General features: G+C 44.0%; 1 protein-coding gene across 3 annotated transcripts in view; it reads left to right on the forward strand.

Moving 5' to 3' along the window:
* Positions 1-22,213, forward strand: part of Ric8b (RIC8 guanine nucleotide exchange factor B) — a 99,259-nt gene that overhangs the window by 40,613 nt on the left and 36,433 nt on the right. For all 3 annotated transcript variants that reach the window (XM_041667960.1, XM_041667965.1, XM_041667963.1), the window contains exons 4-6: positions 2,344-2,438; positions 15,850-16,078; positions 16,778-16,873. In XM_041667960.1, the coding sequence (XP_041523894.1) occupies positions 2,344-2,438; positions 15,850-16,078; positions 16,778-16,873 (420 nt within the window). The remainder of the gene's footprint in view (positions 1-2,343; positions 2,439-15,849; positions 16,079-16,777; positions 16,874-22,213) is intronic.

Below are 22,213 nucleotides of genomic sequence, written 5' to 3' on the forward strand. Positions count from 1 at the left end.
AGAAGTTGCTCTTCAAAGGGCCTTACGGAGATGTAAGTAGACACAGGGCAAAGGGGACACTGCAGACAGAAAGTACAATTGGGAAGAAGAGGTAAAGAAGGCAGTGGGGTGGGAAGTGGTGTTTACATTGTAGGCTAGAGAAAGGCCAACATGGATAGTTGTGTAGAAGTTTGTCATGCTGAACTGCACACCTGTGGTCTCTGGCAGTGAGCAGGAGCGATACGGGGTGTGAGTTCAAGGACAGCCTGGCTTACATAGTGAGACCCTGTTACATAATTCAATCAATCAATCAAGATCTGGAGATGTGGCTCAAGAAAAGCCCAGAGTGCTGCCGCAGTTTTCACAGCCAGGACAGGGTGTGTGTTTGTTTGTTTGTTTTCCAGGACAGGGTTTCTCTGTGTAACAGCCCTGGCTGTCCTGGAACTTGAAGAGCAGACTGGCTTTGAACTCACAAAGATCCACCTGCCTCTTCTTCCTGAGTACTGGGATTAAAGGTGTGCACTTCGTCCACCTGGTATAAATATATATGTACACATACTTATGTTATTATAGGAGGTAATTTTATCAGTGGCTAAGCAATAGTTTAGTTTGACATAGGTTTCATGTGGGCAGGTAAGAGTATACTAAGAGAGAATTTTCACTCAAGAACTGGGGATGGGCGGTGAGGCGACAGCTTTCTCCTGGCCCTTAGATGTTAGCACCTTTGGTTCCCATTGGCCCTTGCTGGCTCCCTGCGCTCCCCCAGCTCTGACAGTCACACTCCACTTCTTCCTACCCTCCCACCTCCCCTCCCTTTCGTGTTCTGCTCAGAGTTTAGAGCACTATCATGCGCACCATTTTCTTTGATCCTGGCAGAAACTCATGTCTGCGCAACTGTGTGGGAAGGGACTGAAGCCCAGAGACGCGTGACTGACGTGAGGTCCAGCCCAGACTCCGCTTGACAGCCAGGGTGACACTGTCCCGTTCTGACTGAAGCTCTCATCTGTCTCAAATCTAGATGCACTGTGCTGTTTAAAGTGTTTCCTAGCCATATTAGGAGTGATGAAAGTGTGCCCTATTGTGTGTTGGGGTCTGTGAGAGGAGTCTTAGAAACATGCACACATATTTCGCTTTAGGGAGCTTAGTTGTTATTACTTTTGAAATAACTGAGAGCCGTACTGTAGCATATGCAGGCTGTCATATTTCTCTTTTCTGCTGTGTCTTGTTATGTATAAAGAGCTAGAGGACCTTGATGCAGGTGGTTAGTGAGGTGGTGCCTGCTGTGCAGACATGAGGACCAGATTTCTGCTTTCAGCACCATCCCAAGAGCCAGGTAGGTGTGACAGCCGCCTGGAGTCTCATGCCCCAGGTGAAGACAGGGTCTCTGCATCGAGCTGCCTCACTAGACTAGCCAAATAAGTGAGTTAGAGATTGAATGAGATGCTGCGTCAGGAAATAAAATAGAGAGTAATAAAGGAAAACATCCAGGATCAAACGCTGGCCTCTGCACACAGATGTGCACACACATAGACACACAGCACATATGCATGTACATTACACATGTGTACACACACCGAAAAAGGAAAAGAAACTGTAATGGCCTAAGACCTCATTATAGATGCAGAGGCAAAACAGTTACTCAGTGCTTGCTTTATTTTTCATTGTGGGTCTCTTCTCTAGCTCTGTGTCTTTAATTCACTGCCAGTAGATAGGTATTGGGGAGGTAAGGGGATACAATTCTGATTATTTGTGGTACAATAGATAAGTATTGGGAAAGTAAGGGGATACAGTTCTGATTATTTGTGGTACTTTGTTAGGCCTTAGAGATGGGGAAAAATGAAATTATTGGCCATCCATGGTGGTATATACATATTGCTAGCTCAGTATTCAGAAGTTCACAGGTTAAAGACTAGTCTGGATTACATAGTAAGACCCTCTCAAATAAATAAATAAATAAAATAAAGAGTTGTTATGCTCATTACTTTTGAAAGCTAAGAGATGAAACTGTCATTAAGAATAGAGAACCAGTTATAAAGAACTGTCTGAATACCATTTACAGTTGTCTGAAGCTTTATAGTGAGTAAACTGGCGCACTGTGCCGCAGTGAACAGAAGAATCTAGACTCTCTAGAGATGAGAAAGTGGAGCTGTTTTCACAAAGGTGAAACAGGGTGTCTCCATCAGCACCCTCTGGCACCAGCCGTTCTGCAGGTGGTTGTGGCTGCTATCTCATGGCAACAGTTTGCTTACCGCTTTCAAGGTTTGGAGTACCTTGGCCTCCCCCTTTATAGCAAAGGAATGCTTGGGGAACAGCGATGTGCTATTGCACCAGCCTCCCAACTCTTCCTCTCTTTGTCCCCCACAGAGCGACTCTCACCAGTTCCGAGTCATGGCAGCTGTCCTTCGCCATTGTTTACTAATCGTAGGTCCAACTGAAGACAAAACGGAAGAGCTGCACAGGTGGGTACCATTCGTTCTTGCCTTCTCTGTGTCTAGTTAGAAGCTATTATGAGCACAAGAAAGTGAAAATACTGTGTTGAATCAGGTAGGCCAGAGCTACGCCTTAGTGTGAAATTTGTGTCCTGTTCTCTTTGCCTTTGTTCTGTTGGACGCCTGCATAAGACTTTGGTGTTTGTTGTATTCAACCATAAACCCCGGCCAGAACAATAGCATCACAATCATGGAACAGCTTCTGTCTTTCCTTGTGCTAAGTGCTTTATGGAGGTTTGCTCCCAGGCTGGGAGTTACTAGTGGTAGAGTACTTGTCCACCATGTATGAGGCCCTCGGAAAAAAGAAAAGCTAACTTAGTTTTTTCCCTTTTCTTTTGTTATTTTAAATTAAGGATTTTTTAGTGCAATCTTTTCTCATTTTACATAGCTATCCCCATTCCCACTCCCTCCCCTCCTCCTGCTTCCTCCACCTTCCATCCACCCCACCTCCCCATCCACTCCTCAGACTTCCCATGTGGAGTCAACAAAGTCTAACACTTCACGGCAAGACCAAGGCCCTTTCCCCTGTATCTGGGCTGAACAAGGCATCTCTCCAAAAAGAATGCGCTCCTAGATGCCAGTTCAAGCACTAGGGAAAATCCTGGTCCCACTGCCAGAGGCCCCACAGACTGTTCAAGCCTCACAACTGTCCCCCGCATTCAGTGGGCCTAATTTGGTCCTATGCAGGTTCCCCTGCTATCAGTCCAGAGTCAGTGAGCTCTCAGTAGCTCAGGTCAGCTGTTTCTGTGGGTATCACCATCATGGTCTTGACCTCTTTGCTCATATTATCACTCTTCCCTCTCTTGGGCTGGTCTCTGGTAGCTCAGCCCAGTGCCTCGCTGTAGATCTCTGTATCTACTTCCATCAGTTGCTGGTTGAAGATTTTATGATGACAATTAAGGTAGTCATCAGTCTGATTACTGGGGAAGACCAATTTAGCTATCCTCTGCACTGCTGCTTAAGAGTCTTTAGCTGAGGTCATCCTTGTGGATTCCAGGGATTTTCCCTAGAGCCATGTTTCTCAGTAGCTCTTTAATGGCTCCCTCAATCAAGATGTCTCTTTCCTTTCTCTCCCTCGCTGTCCTTCCCGCTTTTTGAGCATCTCATTCCCTCATGTTCTCCTCCTTCCTTCCCTTCTCCCCTTCCACCCTTCCTTCTCTCCCTCTCATAATTTTCTCAGGAGGTCTTGTCTGTTTCCCCTTCCCAGGGGGATCCACCTATGTCTCTCCTAGGGTTAAACTCATTACCTAGTTTCTCTGGGATCATGGACTATATAGGCTGGTTATCCTTTGCTGATATCCATGACTGAGTACAATACCATGTTTGTCTCTCTGAGTCTGGTTACCTCACTCAGGATGATTTTTTTCTAGTTCCATCCATTTGCCTGCAAATTTCAAGATGTCATTGACTTTTACCGCTCAGTAGTCCTCCATTGTGTAAATGTACAACATTTTCTTTATCCATTCTTTTTTTTAAATATTTATTTATTTATGCATGCAATATTCTTTCTGTGTGTATGCCTGAAGGCCAGTGAGCCACCATGTCGTTGCTGGGAATTGAACTCAGGACCTTTGGAAGAGCAGGCAATGCTCTTAACCGCTGAGCCATCTCTCCAGCCCCTTTATCCATTCTTCAAATGAGGGACATCTAGGTTGTTTCCAGGTTCTGGCTATTACAAATAATTCTGCTATGAACATAGTTGAACAAATGCTTTTGTAGTATGATTGGCATCTCTTGGATATATTCCCAAGAGTGGTATTGCTGGGTCCTGAGGTAGGTTGACTCCCAGTTTTCTTATTTTAGTTATCATACCAACCTTTTGAGGCAGCTTTTTTTTTTTTTAATTTTCAAAGGATAAGAAAACTGAGGTCTCCATTTCTTTCCTATACTTAACTAATATTTTCACTATGTCATTTTAAGGGTATTTAACAAAGAATATTTTTACAGTAATAATTTAAATAAAAAACTACAAAGTAAGAATATACTCATAATGTCTTCTATTAGGATATATTTGATAAGGTTGGGCAAAGTTGGCTCAGTAGAAATGCTTTCCATGTGAGCATGCAGATCCCAGTTTGAACCCCCAGTGCTCCTGGGTTAGCTAGCCTGGTGGGTACAGCAGGAAAACAGAGGTCCAGTATCAGAACACGGCGGAAGGCAGGGACCAAGTTGACCTGGGTTGTTTTCTGACCTCCCCGTGTGGGCAGCCACATTCACACACACACAACAGTATGCACATGTACCACACATTCCCAGTGAAGTTTTATACACATATGTATGTGAGTATGTGTGTTGCACTTCTATAAAAACAGCAGTCCAGAGATGAGGACTGTGTGCTGTAAGACCCTCACTCCAAAAACCAAAAAATGTGCAAATATTTCCTTACCATGCATCAAACATTCCTTTAATTTTCCAGAGACTGTTCCCACATATCTGCACATCCTAAATGACCATATTAAGTGTTTTTACCCTTTCTGATTTTTCTTTCCATAATCAAGCAACACTAACAGTTCCACATCAAAATTCAAAGTTTTGTTTCTTTTTGAAATGAGTTACCCCAGGCTGAGGAGCACGTGGGCTGTAAGAGAAGGAAGTCTCGTGGCCACTGCTGTGCTGGTACAGACGGCTCGGCCAGTGGCCTCTGAGGAAAGGGTTTCCGATCTTAGCGCAGTGCTGGTCTTTGGGAAGAGAGATACTGCAGAGGTTATTCAGATTTTGAAATGAAATCAAACTCGGCCTTTTACAGTCTTTTCCTCTCTCTGCAGTTGCTTTGATAAAATGCATCAGCTGCACTGTGCACAGAGAGATGCACTCCAGAGCCACAGTCAGGATCCCCAGGCTTTCTCAGAAGCCTTCCTGGGAGATTGTGGCTGCTGCTGACTTTGCAGTACCCTAGTATGGCCTTGCATGCCCTTTTAATCAGAAGAAAGAGATTAGTATCAGTTTGGACAGTGGTGGTTCCAGGCTAATCCACTTACGTGCCAAGAGCTGCCCCAGGGTCAGGAACTCTCCCTTGAGGTGTTGACTGCACCTCTGCAGTGTCCTGGACCCAGCTCTGTGTAAGCCTGCACAGGTGCCAGGCGCAGGCCAGGTATTTAAGATGAAACTTAAAAGGCATCTTTTAAATAGTATTTTTATTAATTTGTTGAGAATTTCATACAATATAATTCAATCATATTCACTTCCATCCCTGTTCTATTTCATTCTTGAAGTTATTTCCAAGGTTTTTTTTTTTACTCCTTTTTTCAGTGCTTTTGTTTTCGTTTGTTGTTGTTGTTTTAGGGAACTCTGTAGAGATTGGTGACCCTGGATAGGGTAATATGTGGGTGTCTGTGAGGCTTCCTGGCCCAAGCTCGGTGAGTCCTAACAGCAGCTACATCCACTGTCTCTTCTGTTACACTACCAAGCGTGTTGATTTGTGGTGGAAGACTCGGTCCTAAAGTTTATAGATTGTTCCCTGAGCTTTTAATACCTCACTCAGAAACTCATTTTTGTGTTATCCTTTGATCATATAAAGATATTTGTTTTCTGATACTCTAATTTTTTTTCCTGAAGCCAGAAATTCCATTCATATTAGATGATAAAGATGATAAAAAACAAAGAGGCTGGCAAATTTCTGGTCAATTTCTCTCTAAGTCGGCATCATTGTTTCCATCAGAGAGGGAAAGCCCATGTGGCCCGGTACACAAGTTAGCGCCCATGGCTGCACAGCCTGAGCTCTGTTTCCACGCTCAGGTCTAGTAGTGGTCCTCTCTCCTGTTTATTCCTAGCAGCTGGAGTAGTGGTCGTTAGTATCAGCCACCTTTGTGCTGAACAATGCCCTGCTTCTATTTTGTCTCTACCGTTTAACTGAAAGTATTTTAGCGCTCCTTATCACAATTAATAAGCTTACCCATTAATACTTAGACCCTCCCAAACCTGGACATTTCTGATTTATTGTGGATAGGAAATAGACAAGGATGGCCTCCAAGCTGCTAGGGAGGGCGAGACCCAGACATGGGGTAGATTGTTTGAGGCGCTCAGTTCTTCCACGTGCTGAGCTCAGCGTGTGCTTATCCATGTTTTCTCCATGCTGAGGGCCCCAGCGTGTGCTTATCCATGTCTTTGATGCATCTTGAGTGAATTTTGTGTGTGTAAAATCCTCTTCTTTTGTTTGTATGTTGGATATCCAGCTTTGGCCATCATTTATTGAAATAGCCTTCCTTTCCGTGTGTGTGTATGTGTGTGTGTGTGTGTGTGTGTGAGAGAGAGAGAGAATATTTCTGAATTCTTTATTTCCCATTGGTCCAAGTATCTTTAGGCCAGTTGTATACCTCTGTGCTTAAAGTAGAGTATTGTTTTCAAATCAGGAAGTTTGATCCTCCAGGTTGTTCAGGCTGTTCAGTCTCTTGACATTCCATATGCGTTTAAAGATGAGTTTTTCTATTTCTATAAAAATATCATTGAGGTATTGGTAGGAATTATCTTGAATTTCTATTCAACTCCTAACAATATTATTTCCTAATTATCATATATTTCACTCTTTAAATGTTTGGAAATAAGATGACTTTATTTCCATTTATATTCACTTGCTAGTGAGCACTTAAGCCATGTGTTAAGTACTAATTTGAGCTTTAGGGTTCAAAAAATGATGAAAACATATCGTCCATTCTCTGCAGCTCACCCGTTAGTAAATTAACGAGTAAATGAGCCGTCCCCTCCCCCATGAGCACCGTCGTGAGCGTACAGACAACGTTTGCTTTGGAGAAGTCAGAAAGGCAGGCCTTTGCTGCTCTAGTTAACGCTCTAGGCTCCTTTAAGCTCACTCTCTGTGAAGAAATTCTTCAGGTCCCGCTGAGTGCCGTGGTGGAACCAACACTAAATGGGAGTCAAAGTTAAAAGACAGTTCAAGGAGAGAATAGAAAGAGTCCACAAGGTAGTTCTGAGTAGTTTTCAGTGACTGAGTCTACTATCAGTCGCTGAAGGACCAGCTCCCTGTGGTCTGAAGGGAGGTCTTCCTCACAGGTCTGTCCTCTGCCTGTTGTTGCCCTCCTCCCACCTCTAGTCAGGCAACCTCCACAGCCCGGTGGGAAGTTATGGACTAACAGACTGCTTCATGTCCACTGTGCACAGAGTTGTTCTTCAAAAGCAAATGTCTGTGTACAAGTTCTCATGGCCCCTCTCAGTCATAAGACTCAAGAACTCTTCGTTGGGTTATGATGCCCACACCTAGGACCTGCAGCCCCATCTGGGGAAACTGTGTCCCCTGATCAGCTCCCTCTTTCTTCTCTATACATGAGTCTGCCAAACCTTAACAACCTGCATGAGGTCCCACACAGCCATGGGAGTGCATACCATGCGTTTACTTAGAAGACGGCTTGGCCAAATGGGGGAGGCGGGTAAGATTGTGCAGTCCCGAAAGCCTTCACACTGTTTCTTGGCATAGCCAGAGAAGCCTATGATTGTCCCAGCCTCCTACAAGACTTCAGGGAAAATGCTGTGCTGACTGTCACACAGACTCTGTGATGAGCCGGGCAGTGTGTTCGCACCGTGGCAGTGTGCCAGTTACATCGCTGTCTTCTGAATGAAAACTGTCTCTCAGTGTGTGATAGTGGATAAATCCATGGAATTAGATCTGAGGCAGTGGCCTCACTCTTCGGGGAGCAGTCTGCTTTTGGCAGGGTCCCTCTTCCTATTGTCAAGCAAAACATTTTCATGGCACTGATCCACTCTTCCCCAGCCTCTGAAAGCCTCCCCTTCTACAAACCAGATGGCTCTGTGTTCAAAATAGTCTGCCCCTCTTCTTCCCTTGACACACTCTGCTTATTTGGGCCTTTGCGTTTTCGCCGTCTGGAAATGCTGGAATGCTTTTTACCCAGGTATTCGAGGGCTTGGCTCCTTCTCACCGTGTAGCACTTAATCCAAATGTAACTTGCTCAGTTCGGCCTTCTCCAGCCTCCTAATTTAGACTAGTGCACACACAAATACATCATATTCCTATTTTATCATCTGCTTCATTTTTTTCATGGCATTCATCACTAACTTAACCTAATGTTGTTCCTTTATTTTCTTGCACATTTATTATTTCCCTCCAGAAGTATTAAGCTTAAAAAAAAAAAAAGATCAGGCTAGAGAGATGGCTCAGCAGTTAAAAGCACATACTGCTCTTCCAGAGGACCCGAGTCAGGCAGCTCACAACTGCAACTAAGTCAACTCCAAGGGATTCAAGGCTCTCTTCTGGCCATGAGTACACCTACACACGTGTATATATCCACATATAGACACAACAGACAGACACAAATGAAGTATTTCCTTTTAAAGGGGGATAAAAGAACTTACCTTCTTATTCCCTACTATATCCTTGACACCTAGACAAGTACACATACGTGCATATGAACACACACACACACACACACACACCTATGTATGTAGTGTGTACAGTGAACATTAACTGAACAGAAAGGTAGTTGGGTAGGCGACGATCTTGCCACCCTCCTAACAGTGATGGAAACTCAGGCAGGAACTCCTCAAGCCCTCCGGTTGGCAGTACCAATAGATCTCTTGCAGTCTCTGTCTTTTTTCCTGCCAGTCTGTGCTGCGGGAGCTGCTTCTGCTTCTTCAACCAATAGACTTTAAGATACCAGCCCATGTGCTTTGCGGCTCTTGCTTCCCACGCAGCTCCGCTTCCAACTCCTAGACTCCTTTCCTGAGGAGGGCTGTTGTCTGGGACAGTGATCTGTAAGTTTTTCCCCTTTAAATAAATAACCATTCTACTAATCATAATTCCAAACTGGTGTGGGATCGTTTGTGACTTACACCTTCAAGTCTCAGACATTTAAGCGGCTGTTTTTACACATTTTGCTTTTGCCTCCTAAGACCTTATTTATCCTGGCATTATCTCTCCTTCTAGATCTTCGGTCTCCTTGAGGGTATTAAGTCTACAAAATGAGAATATGCTCAGAACTGTCTCATTTGTAGGAGGAAACAAATCTGTATCAAAACTTTTTCCACTGGGCTGGAAGGTGACTCAGTGGTTAGGAGCACTTACTGCTCGTGCTCACTAAAGATGCCCAGCTGTCCTCTAGTTTGCAGTCACCTGTAGCTGTGACTCCGGGAGTTCTGGTGCCCCCTTCTGGCCTCTGGGGGTACTTACAATCACACATACATCCCTGTGCACTGCTCGCCCTCTCTCTCTCTCTCTCTCTCTCTCTCTCTCTCTCTCTCTCTCTGTGTGTGTGTGTGTGTTACACACACACAATAAGATGTAATATTTTTTTAAGTTTTATCCCTCAGAGCTGTTATCACATTTGTTTCTGTCCTTTTACAGGTTTTTTTTTTTTTTTTTTTTTTTTTTTGGTTTTTCGAGACAGGGTTTCTCTGTGGTTTTGGAGCCTGTCCTGGAACTAGCTCTTGTAGACCAGGCTGATCTTGAACTCACAGAGATCCGCCTGCCTCTGCCTCTTGAGTGCTGGGATTAAAGGCGTGCGCCACCACCACCCGGCCTTTTACAGTTTTTTGAGTGTGTCCTGTGCCATTGGTCTCCAGAGGTTTTGATCATCTCTAGGCCTAGTAGGAAAACCTTTATTCTTTTATTCTTTTCTCATACATTGCATCTGACTGCAGTTTCCCCTCTATCCACTCCTCCCAGTCCCTCTCCCACCTCTTCTCTCCCCCAGATCAACTCCTCCTCTGTTTCCCTTTTAAAAGGCGGGGGGGGGGGGGCAGGTTTCCCAGGGATATCCACTGAACATGGCCTAACAAGATAAAAGGCCAGACACAGACCCTCATACCATGGCTGGATGTAGCAACCCAGTAGGAGGAAAAGGGTCCCAAGTGCAGGCAAAAGAGTCAGTGACACCCCCACTCCCATTGCTCAGAGTCTCACAAGAAGTAGGAAAACTTTTTGGAACACACCCTCAAGTGTGTTTACTTACATGTGAATTATCTTTATATACAGCTGTTTTATGTGTGATATATCATGAATTATATATAGAAATAAACAGTAAAGGTGATAATAAATTAATTTTTGAAAATAAAATTTTAAATTCACCTCTCACAAGTTTATTGTATTCTCCATTAGTAGCCTCTTCTGTGTATTTTACACAGTTGGCTTCAGATGTGCTGCTACTTGAGTTGGCCTTATCATTAGCTCATTCCTCAGGGTATATGGTATGGGTCAGGCAAAACTGGTCAGTAATACAATGTGGAATTCCCATCTTTACATTTTTAACTTTCATATTTATGTCATTGATTGGACAAGTCCCCAGCTGACAATCCTGTCTCAGCCCCTGACACCATGCCTGCTTTCCCTTATGTGTGCTTAGATGGGGAGTGTGTATCCTCTTCACACCGGGGATAAAGCAAGCACCCCTGAGCCAACTCTCTGGCCCAAGTTTCAGATGTTTTTAAACAAATTTTTGGTGGGTACATTCTGGTAATGAGGCAGAAGTGTCAGGAGTTCAAGGTCACTGTCAGCTACTCAGTGAACTTATGGCCACTCTGGTGTGGGGACTCACTCTCAAAGTTTACACAGTGAATTCGTATCCTGGGTCACATGAGACCCAGTCTCAGAAACGTGAGTCCATGCTGCAGCCGGTTGAATTGTCCTGACTTTCCTTATGGCTCAGCAAAAACATAGGATTCTGCCATTTTCTTGTCAGAAAGAAAGTAAAATGTGCTACTATTTTAAGTAATGTCTTAAATTTAGGTTTCCTCTGCAGGAGTCACTGAAAACAGTTCGCCTGTTTTGTAAGAATTTGCTCAACTTAAAACTTAAGAAGCAAGGCTGACAATTTTGCTCAGGGATAGCTTTTAACAGATGTGAGGCCCCAGAGAGCAGCCCTCTCCTCCCACAGAAGCGTGGAAAAGCAGTCCGTAGCCACCTAAGCCTATGCCGATGAATGCAAGTGCGTGACCAAGGAAAAGGGGTCACGGTTGGTCTTCTCATATCCCAGAATCTGTATTCTTCCCTCTGCGTCACTGAAGCTTGTGTGGGGAGTGGCACCTATGGCTGAAGTCTGGGCACCAGTGTCAGTACATTGGTCAGAGAGCAAAGCGGAAGTAGGTAAAAATTGTTTTCTTTCTGCGCCCCAGTGGATCATTTTGTGTACCTCTCTGCAGCTGCATGTGCCCTACCCTGCTTTACAGAATATTGCTTTGAACTTAATGTTTCTGTGGGCTTCACCTATTCATTTTTGATTACACAAATGAATTAACAGGCAGTCATCAGAATTGCACCTCTGCTACTTTGCCTAGACAACTCTAGCTCAGTGTCACCAGCAAACATGTGACCATAAAGAGAAGCAGAAAACTCAGTCCGAGTGCTGTCATCTTTCCCCCCGCATCACCACAGAAAGCCCCTAACAGTGAAGGTTGTTGAGTCAGAACAAAATTTCAGAGGTATGGCAGTACCCAATTTCATAAGGTATGATGAAACTCCAATAATCAAATTTCGGTAGCATTTACATGAAAATAGACATGTAGACCATTGAAACAGCATAGAGAGCCTAGAAGTAAATCTGCATACTACAAATGTGTAGTCAGCTGTATTGACACATGCTTGTAAAGAATGCACGTTCTCCAAGAAATGGTGTTAAGAAAACTGGGCTTCTGTATGTAAAATAATGAAGTTAAATTGTGACTTCACATTATACACACATACCAAAGGAACTAAAAAAGTATTAAAGCCTTTAATATAAAGTCTAAAACAGTAAAACTTAGTAAGCAAACTTGTAGGGCTTGGTCTTATCAGTAATTCGTGGGTCTGACACCGGAACAGACAAGCGAGGCAAAGATAGTTAGGTGGGAATTCCTCAGCCTGCAAAGCTGCCATGCACAGGAAACTGCCCAGGTGAAATCACACCTGTGCGATGGGAAGCTATTCATCGCTGCCCTGCCTCTTCGGTAGGGAGTAAGCAGCTAAAACACCTATAGGGAATGCGTTTCTTTGTTGTGCTTTGGATGGCAGTGTCTTGCTTTGTAGCTCAGGCTAGTCTTGAACTCACTATGTAGACTAAACTCCTCTTCAGTTGGTAATCCCCTGCTTTAGCCTCCTGTGTGCTAGGATTACAGGCATGCATTACCAGCACAGGACTCTTGATTGCCAAGAAAAAAGGGGGGGGGGGGGGAAGGGGAGTAAGGGGGAAAAGAGAGTGGAGGGAGGGAAGGCAGGCAGGCAGGCTGGCACGAAGGTAAGACAGAGGATCTGAGTGGACATTCCTCCAAGAAGACATGCATCTAAAAACATGTTTAGCATTACTAATTTCCTGGAAGATGCAAATCAAAATCTTAAGATTCCCCTCACATCTGTTATAGTGGCTGCTTAAAGACCACAGAACTAGGGTATGGGGAGCAGCAGTGTGAGTTAACGTAGCCATTGTGGGAAGCAGTGTGATAGTTCTTCTAAAAATTGAAAAGAAGTGGCATTGGCTCCAGCAACCACACTGATGGATAGATATCCAGAAGAAATAAAAAACATTGTCTCAAAGAGATACCTGTCCTCTCATGTTCATCATTATTCACGATGTCAGGGACGTGAAGACTGCCTAGATGCCTGTCAACAGATAAGATAAAGAACATAGAGGGAGAAGGGAAGGATAGAGACAGACAGGAGGTGGACATAGGGCCACAGCCTGAAAGTCTAACAGTAGATACGTGGGTAAGATGTGAGAAGTGCATATGTGTGATGAAAAGGAGATCCTGTCAGTAGGTACAGAAGACACTAATAAATTAAGCAAACCAGACGCAAAAGGACAAGCACTGCCTGATCCCCTTTAGTAAGGAATCTAAAACAGAAACTCATAGGGCCAGGAAGTATGATAGTGGGCCAGGGGCAGGGTGTGGGAGTGGTATCAGTCAAAAACCTACAGTTTGTGGTTGTGACTTCTAGTGTTGCTGTCCAGCAGGGTCTGTGGTTAACAGGACTGTAGCATATATGTAACATTTGGTAAAAAGGGTAGAATCCTTTTTTTTTGGAGGGGGGGGTTGTTTTGTTTTGTTTGAGACAGGGTTCCTCTTTGTAGCTTTGGAGCCTGTCCTGGAACTAGCTCTGTAGACCAGGCTGGCCTCGAACTCAGAGATCCACCTGCCTCTGCCTTCTGGGATTAAAGGCCTGTGCCACCACCACCTGGCAGAAGGGTTGATCTTAAGCTTAAGTGCTCTTACCTCAAAAGAAACAAAACTTAACCCCCCTCCACTTTTTTTTTTTTAACTAAAGAGAGCAGGAGAATCTTTTGAAGATCTTGAGGTTTGTTTTTGTCTTTCTTTCCAAGCTTGAAAATGCACGTGTAAACCTCATATATAAAGAAACTTGATTTGTTCATACGATTTGTTACTTGCTCTTGATGACTGTGAACTGTTAGCTTGCTTCTCGCTTTCATGTGGCGTTCTGTTGAGTTCAGCAATTGTTGGAAGACGAGGTTTGGGATTGTCTTCCCCTTCCCACAGCTGCAAGCCTTTAATCAAGGCTCCAAGTTGCTGTAAGTAAGCCTTGCTTCTGAATATCAGGAGGGGGCTGGGAGGGCGTCAGGGCACAGTGATTAATGGTCTCTAGGAACTGAAAAGGAGAGTAATGGACACAGCCTTCCTACCCCCTGGAGGAGGAATGCAAACACCATTGTGTAAATGTGTGCACCAGTACTGACTTCCTGGTCGCTGGGGAATCTCACTCTTCTCCCACGAATAAAACTGTCAGAGGAGTGACAGGGCTCAAAGGCTGACCCCTCGCTTACAGAGTAGCTGGACACAGCGAGCCAGAGAATTAATTTCGTAGCTGTTTGAGAACCAAGTTGTTCAGTGAGAAATGAGAAAATGGGAACTTTTCTTGAAAAGCCTTAAACATCAAATATTTGTTAATTCCAGCTCTACATTTGGCTTCTTAAATCTACGAATTCCTGGAAACTCCTCCTTTAAGTGAATCTAAAGGAGAAGCATCCCTTTGTGATGGAGTGACCATCTCAAACTCTTCCGGCTGGCCTGTGATAGATTTAGAGTCACTGCTGATGGTTTCCAGAGCTGGCTGTCTTGTGTTGGGGGACGTTAGGGTTTCAGAATGGCTTGTACTGTTTTAGAAAGTGATTCTTAGGTAAAGTTCTTCTCCTCTCCAGTGACTGTGGTTTTTAATAACAGTTTCCAAATGCTTAAGTGAGAAGCAAGTCATTGTAAACTACAAATAAGGAGTTGTGAAAGTGTGTGGAAGAGTGTTGACAAACAGCGGAGCAGACTGCACCAGGAGCTGCAGCTCCGGTGAGGACGGCCGAGCTCACACTGGACCGGAGGCCGTCTGGTCGTGAAAAGGTTCTCGTATCACTTTTATTCCCACTTATTTTCCGCTTTGTCTAATTTGTAGTGGATTTTTACTAATTATTATTTTTTATAATATAAAAAGAATGAAATAGTAATTCATGGATAAATAAAACCATACTTCAATGTAAAAGAAAGGAAAAGCTCTATTTGCTTTGTCTTAGTTTTTAGTGTCACTATCAATTACATTTTAAATGGCTATGATCTAAATTAAGACGGCATCAGCTGGATTAAGCCCTGCCTGTGGTTTCCAAGTGGTTAGACTTGTAAACTGTATTTGCAAGAGTTTATTTTTAGTCAGGATGTGGTTATTTTTAGACTCCCTCTGTGTCACTAGGAAATGCAAGGCCTGTCTTTCCATTGCTGTTTATCAGGAAGTCCTGGGGTGCAGGCTGTTAAGATCCTGTTCCATATGAGCACTGCCTCTCCTGGTAGTCAAAAATAGGAAGTAGTACAGGGACGAAAATCTGTACACCGAAAACATGCCTAATTCTGAATTTCTACTCATTTTAACCTCTTGTGTTCTTGTTAACAACAGAATAGTTTTTAGGAAATGCCAAAAGCACAAGGTTTGGGTTCCCCCTGCGGGTGTGTATCTCAGGTTTGTGTGTAATCCTTGGGAAGAACAGCCTGGCTGGACTTGAGACTAGAACAGCAGTGTTAATGGTGTTGCATCTGACGAGCAGCTCACAGGCGTTGCTTCTCAGGTTATTATGTTGTGATTTAAGGGATAATAAACACCAGTGAATCCACAAAAGGAGTTCAAGCCCCTGAAGAAAATTGAGAGCCAGCATTGTCATAGTGAACTAAAGCGCTGGCATTCCAGCTGGCTAATTCCTGTTTTAGCGTGTCAGAAAGGGACGTGTCATTCTGTGATTGTGTCTGTCCATTTAACATGGCTTCTCGTTCATTTGTAGTGTGTGTGTGTTTGAGACGGTTCTTCATTTTCTCTGAGTAAATGCCAAGTAATATTAATGGCTCATTTTGAAAAAGAAAAATTTTAATTGACTCCTAAAAGTCACCTTCAAACTTTGCATTATGTTTGCATTTTAAAAGCCCATTCAGTCATACTAAAATATTGTATTTTCAAATTGCCTTTCAGCAATGCCGTCAACCTTTTAAGCAATGTTCCAGTCTCTTGTTTGGATGTTCTCATTTGTCCATTAACCCACGAAGAAACAGCCCAAGAGGCCACGACTCCAGATGAACTGCCCAGTGATAAAACAGCGGAGAAAGACACAGCTTTGACAAACAATGCCATGGTATACAATGGCATGAATATGGAGGCCATTCATGTCTTACTCAGTTTTATGGAGAAGAGAATTGACAAGGTAAGGCTGCTAGTGTGAGTCCTTGGAACGGACATCTCAAGACCAGTGTACCCTGCCCAGAGACGACCACACAGCTTGCGCTCACAACTAAGCTTGTTCTTTGTACTTGGCTTGCTATATAGCTGTACTTTTAAAAAACATTTTATCATAATAACGATAAATTGCTAGAAATAAGTGAGTTTATTTATGCTGAAAATTGTAGTTTTACACCAAATTTATAGCTAGTATCTGAAAGCAAAGGAAAAACGAGTAACTTCCCTGCATAGCTACTTTGTAAATGTTAGAAGAACTAATTCATTCCAAAATGACATCTTCAGAAGTGTCTTGTTCTCAGTTTCTCTCGTCTGTCACTCAACGTTCTCTGGTAAATGTGTTAAAGGCAGCAGTGTGGCTTCGATGTATCTCACAATCTTTGGCTTCATTGAAGCGCATTAACTAAGCTGGTGGAAACCCTAGAACACGTAGGGAAAACCAGAAAAGACAAAACTAGAAAGTAAAATGGAGACAACTTATGGAAATACTATTTAAAGTAACTTTAAACATTGTTTGTAAACTTAGATATCCTAAGATATGTCCTCCTCTTCCCTTCTTCCCCTCAAAAAAAAAAAAAAAAAACAAATGTCTTCATATTCTCAGGTTACGGAGGAGAGCCATCCTTTAGGAACTGGACTAATATGGCATGCATGGTTTTCTTTGTAGGGAAGCAGCTATAGAGAGGGTCTAACTCCAGTTCTCAGCTTATTAACAGAGTGTTCCCGAGCCCATCGGAACATCCGAAAATTTCTCAAAGATCAGGTAACTGCTTACATCTTAAATGTAAAACTTTGTTTATATGTTGTTAACGTAGAACTAATGAATTCTAACCAGAATAAACGGTCTTGTGTACATTGTTACTCTTTCCCATTGACCCGGCACATGCTCACTGAGGTCTGCTGTGAAGTATTCGGTACCATGAGTCCTTTACCCTTGCAGGGCATGGTCAGTGTTGTAGAGAAGGGGAGAGGAGAGCTGAGGTATGGGAGTGCTCCGCTGAGATATGGGAGTGCTCCCAAAGGGTGACAGTGAGCAGGAAGTTGGAGAACTGAGAAGTGTCTCAGAATGTTGAGAGTTCTCAGCTGCGAAGCCTCAGTATGCTGCGGGACGTGCAGCAGCCAGTGTTCCTGGACAAAAGGCAGAAAGGAAAGACGGTCAGGGCAGCAGAGTCCACAGGGCGATGACAAGCTTGCATAGCACTTTGGATTCTCTCTAAGTAAGATGAGAAAACACTGGAATCTTTTCAGAGGATTTGGTAGGACTGCATCTGTGTTGAAAATACTTGAGCTGCTGTGTCTAAGAGTATAGTGGAGCATGAGTGGATGCCGCCCTGTGGCATAGTTAGACCCCTGGAGACGGCTGGCGAAGGCTCGGAGGTAACTCCACTATTGGATGTTGTCCTTTAGTGTAGCCCAAGTCAGTGCATCGTTTCCCATCCTCCATTCCCATTGATAAATCAGTCAGGATCACTTTGATACGTGGTGAACATGAAGTAGACACCTTACTGTGTATCTACCCCGGAGTAGTGCTGATGGAAGACCTCAAAAAGCAGGAACTCGTGTCCCTCTAAGCAGATAAATAATAAAAGCATGGTCACTGTTTCAGCCAGATAAGTTAATCAGCCCTATGTGGTTACCGGTTTGACTGCTTTAAAGAATTGTACCTTGGCCAGAAGAACCTGGTGAAGAATAGTAAATGAAAATGTTTCATGGGGCTGGAGAGATTGCTTGGGTTAAGAGCACTGCTTTCTCTTCCGGAGGGAGGCTCAGTTCTCAGCATCCACTCTGCTGCTCGCATTTGTCTGTCCCTCCATGTCTAGGGGTCCAGTGCCCTCTTCTCCCTCCACTGGCACTGCATGCGCATCTCGCACAGACGTGCATTCAGGTAAAATACCCATACACAGAAGCATAAATGCTTTCTTAAAAGACTTCATTTTCTGTGTTCTTGTTAATATAAAAGCAGAGTCAAGGTTCAAGTAAACTGGCTGTGTTTATTTTTTCTGATATGGACATCCTATTTCTATATCTGGAAACCTATTTGTAAGCCACATGCTGTGTAGATGCACAAGAGTACAAGACGTTTGTCTCCTTGGGAAACGCCGCACTGTGGGTGAGGTGTTGAGACAGGGCAGGTGAAAAGAGAGCTGTTTGTTAGCCTGTGACGATACTGCAGAGGGGAGGATGTGTCTCATTATGGGGGTCCCAGGTTGAGAGATCACATTCCTAGGGAGATGGAGGACACCACTGGATACTTTAGTTACACTTCTTGTTGCTGGGACAAAGGTCCTGGACAGAAGCCACTCAAGGGGAAGGAGTCTATTCTGGTTCCTGGTCCATCGTAGTAAGGAAGGCATGGAAGCTACAGCAGCTCCTAGTTGTGACATAAGGAACACAAAGCTGTTTATTCCTATCTTAGCAAACCTGCAAGCAGAGAAAGAAAGAGAAAGCCAGTTCTGGGCTCGCTTGTTCATGTTCAGTGTTCACATCCTCACCGTTCAAAATAGCCACTCCACTCCTGATAGTCTTGTTCCAGCATCCCTTAAGGTACATAGTGGTAGCAACCTGAGATCCATAGTGAAACCTGACTCAAAACAATAACAGGTGTCCAGGGTGTTGACCCAGTGGGCAAGAACACTTGCTTCATAACCACGAGGACCTGAGTTCAAATCCTCATTGCCCACGTAATATGGTTGGGCATAGCCATGTGTTAACTGTAACCTCGGGCACTGCAGGGGACAGTGACAGGAGGACTGGTGAGGATGACTGGTTCATTATTAGCGTAGGGCAAGGCACAATGAAAGACCCTGCCTCGAGGGAATAAGGCAGAGAGAAAAATAAGGCACAGAGGTGTCCCCTGGCCTCCGTGTATATGTCTGCGTGTATGTGCACACACAATAGCAAACAAACAAAAAAAAATACAAAGTTTCAGAAACTCAAGGTAAATTCCTTCTATCTGTAAAATCAAAATGACCTCCACTTCCGGTGTGCGTGGTAGCACAGTCACCAGGCTTATGTTTCCATTCCAAGAAAGAGCTGAGAGTGGGGAAGACACTGAAAGTCTGGCGTCTTCAGCACCCTGTGGTTCCTGCAGTTTTTCTGACCATCGCCCAGATGACGAACACATGCGTGGCTTTCCTGAGCAGGTGTGACGTGTTGTTAGTGACCTTTGCTTCTTGGGTCCCTACTGTAGCTCTACCTCAGCAGCTCTACCATGCATCATCCCACCGGGCACTCATTGCAAGGGCTCTGAGCCTGCAGACTTCTGCTTGCCTTTCTTTGAAATTGTGGTTGACACCATCGTGATCTCATGAGTCTTAAATTCTGCACACCTGCAGAACCAGCCCCGTGGAGAGGCAGGAAAGTCTGCTCTGATATGAACCCAGCTTCTGCCTGGTTGAGCCATGGCTGCAGCCAGAGCTTCCCCAGTTGGACACAGGAAAACAAATCCTGAGGTGGTCCCGGATAGTAAGCCAGTACAGAGCACCCGAACTCTGTACCTAAGACAGTGCTGTCCTGAAAGACCCGTCTCTTGGCCTGGGGTGAGGGTGGGGAGTGGCCTAGAAGACTTGGGAGATGGCCTCAAGGCTTGTATGTAACCTCATAATTAACATTCTTGCCAGTCCCTAACAGTCTCTCAGTGTGCCTACTTTTAGTTACATACAGTTTTTATTCCTTCCTTGGGCAAGCTGCAAGGTTTACAAATCTTTCTATTTCATTCCTTTTTGTTTCCAACTCTTACTATAGATCTAACAATAGCCAGAACACTAATATCATAACCCCAATGTTTTCTTGTTTTGAAATTTCTCTAGCCAAATAAACTAGTCAAGCACTCCTAATTCCAGGCCCTGCAGTGTCATAGGACATGGATCCATTATGGTCAGGGTCTTGGTAGCAGTGTGATGACTTTGTTTTCTATTTTCCTGTCAAATTCTCATTTTCAGGTAGAGTCACAGTGAACGACCCTGTTTTAGGGGCCATGTTTATGTCTGTCTGCTGCTCATCATTGCGATAACGAGATTCCTGAGGCAGCCTGACTTGACAGAAAACAGATTTAAAAGTAAGGCACTGGCATTGGTTTGGCTCTGGTGAGGGCTGCATTGCCTGTGTCAGAAGCATGTATACAAGGAGGAAGATGGTGTCTGAAAGCAGAAAGCCAGAGTGAGCGCACCCCAGCTTGTAACAGCTTACCCTGCAGGAGGGTCTCAGCAGATTTACATTAATCCCTGAGGAACAACTCCCCTGTGACCCGAAACCCTCCCCGTCGCCTCAGCTCTTAAAGGTCAGCTCCCCACCTCTTGCCACCACCACACTAGGAATCATGCTTTCGCACATGAAACCTTGGGGAATCCATGGAGAGTACAGCACAGTCTGGACCCTTACCTGTCCCACGGCCCTCCCTTGCCACAGGTGCGTACAGCTCCTCACTGTAACGTTGGCTTGTCCTCTTTTCTGTTCTTTGGCTGCTGGCCAAAACCCTAAGAGTACTTGCCCCAGCACTCCCCACCCCCTTTCTACAGCTGTTCACAGACTTCCAGGACTGATTCCAACTCAAAGGACTTGACTTCCTCTTCCTCTTCTTCATCTTCCTCCTAGCAGCTGCCAAAACATACAGCTTGCCTGTCCTGTTGTTTTTCTCTCAAACTCTAATCAAATAGTCCTTGGACTTCGAAGAAAAATACTTATGCTGAGAGGAAGATCTTTAACAAGTCCTCTAGCTAGGTAGCTAAGTCTAGAGACCTCTTAGTAAAATTATTCTATCAATGAAACAAGAGTAACAAAACCACACATTCTTCACCTAACTTTATTTTGCAGATATAGTCTTAGGGTTGGGGGACAATACAGTAACAAGATAGAGAGTGGAACCTCAATAAAACAAAATGATTATGAAAAAAAGGAAAGGGAGGAGGGAGAAGAAGAAAAGAGAAGGAGACAAACTTCTAAAGAGGATACATTGTAGATTGCACTCAAAGAAGGCGGAGCTTAATGTAGCACATGGTCTCAGAGCATGTACTTGGCACAAACTCTAACTCTAACACCAAGGAGATTCACAGATTAGTAGCTTTGATAATACTGTAGTTGAAGTTAGGTCTAACTAGTTACTACTACCTTTTAAATCTAACTCATGTGTACCAAGGGAAACTTCCCTGTTAACTAGTTACTGCAGGTAGTAGCAACTACTTTATTAAATCTAAGTCACATGTACCAAGGGAAACTGCCCTGGGGTGCTCTATTTGAGCAGTTACAAATGAAAGCAGTGGAAAGTACTGACCCAGGTGGTATAGTCTAGGGACCTATAGAAGAGCTGTGGAACAAAGAGAAACTGGATACAGCTTAGCAAGAAAGTGTTGAAGGATAATGTGAGGAGAAACGCATGTGCCATTTGGGAGTGACATGTAACAACAAAATAGCTAACAAATTTTGCATGCTAATCTTTCCTGTAGATACTAAGGTATCTACTGTAGAAATCGCCTATCACATGACTCATTCTCCCAGGGAAATAGGAAATAAACCCGGTAGAGTTATGCCTTATGTTAATCTCACCTTTTCTAGAAATATTTGAATAGATTACTTGTCTGAAATTTTTTGTTTTTTAATTTATAGCTGTATTTCCAATCCCTGTACATTACATAGAGATGGAAGGGGACCAGTTAGTTAAATCAATTAAAGAACTGCTACATTTATACAGTCTGAATAGGTGCACAGTAGATCATTCTTCGACTTTGTAATATGCTTTGTTGCCTAGTGCAAGTACTCATTCTTTATACAGAAGGCACTTGCTGTGGTTCGGGTGTGCTTTTTGCTCTATGAACACGGTAGAAATTTGATGTCCCCAAAGCGGCAGTGGTGGGTGATGATGTGGAACCTTTAAGATGTATTGACTCATGAAATGTTTACATGGAAAGGTCTTGGGGGGCACTGCCCAGCATGGTTTAAGAGTTCCTATGAGACCCTTTAGCTCTCACAGAACAAACTGGAGCTGACATGACCCTTAAATCCCTGACTCCTACAAACATCCTGCTTCTGTGATACCATCCTCCAGTAAGCCCTCACCAGAAGTAGAACCAGTAGGTAGGATCACCAAAACTGTAAACTAGAGAAAACG

This window comes from Microtus oregoni, unplaced genomic scaffold (assembly GCF_018167655.1).
Source record: "Microtus oregoni isolate MIOR12 unplaced genomic scaffold, Mior012 000001F_ref0000356, whole genome shotgun sequence".
Classification (NCBI taxonomy): domain Eukaryota; kingdom Metazoa; phylum Chordata; class Mammalia; order Rodentia; family Cricetidae; genus Microtus; species Microtus oregoni.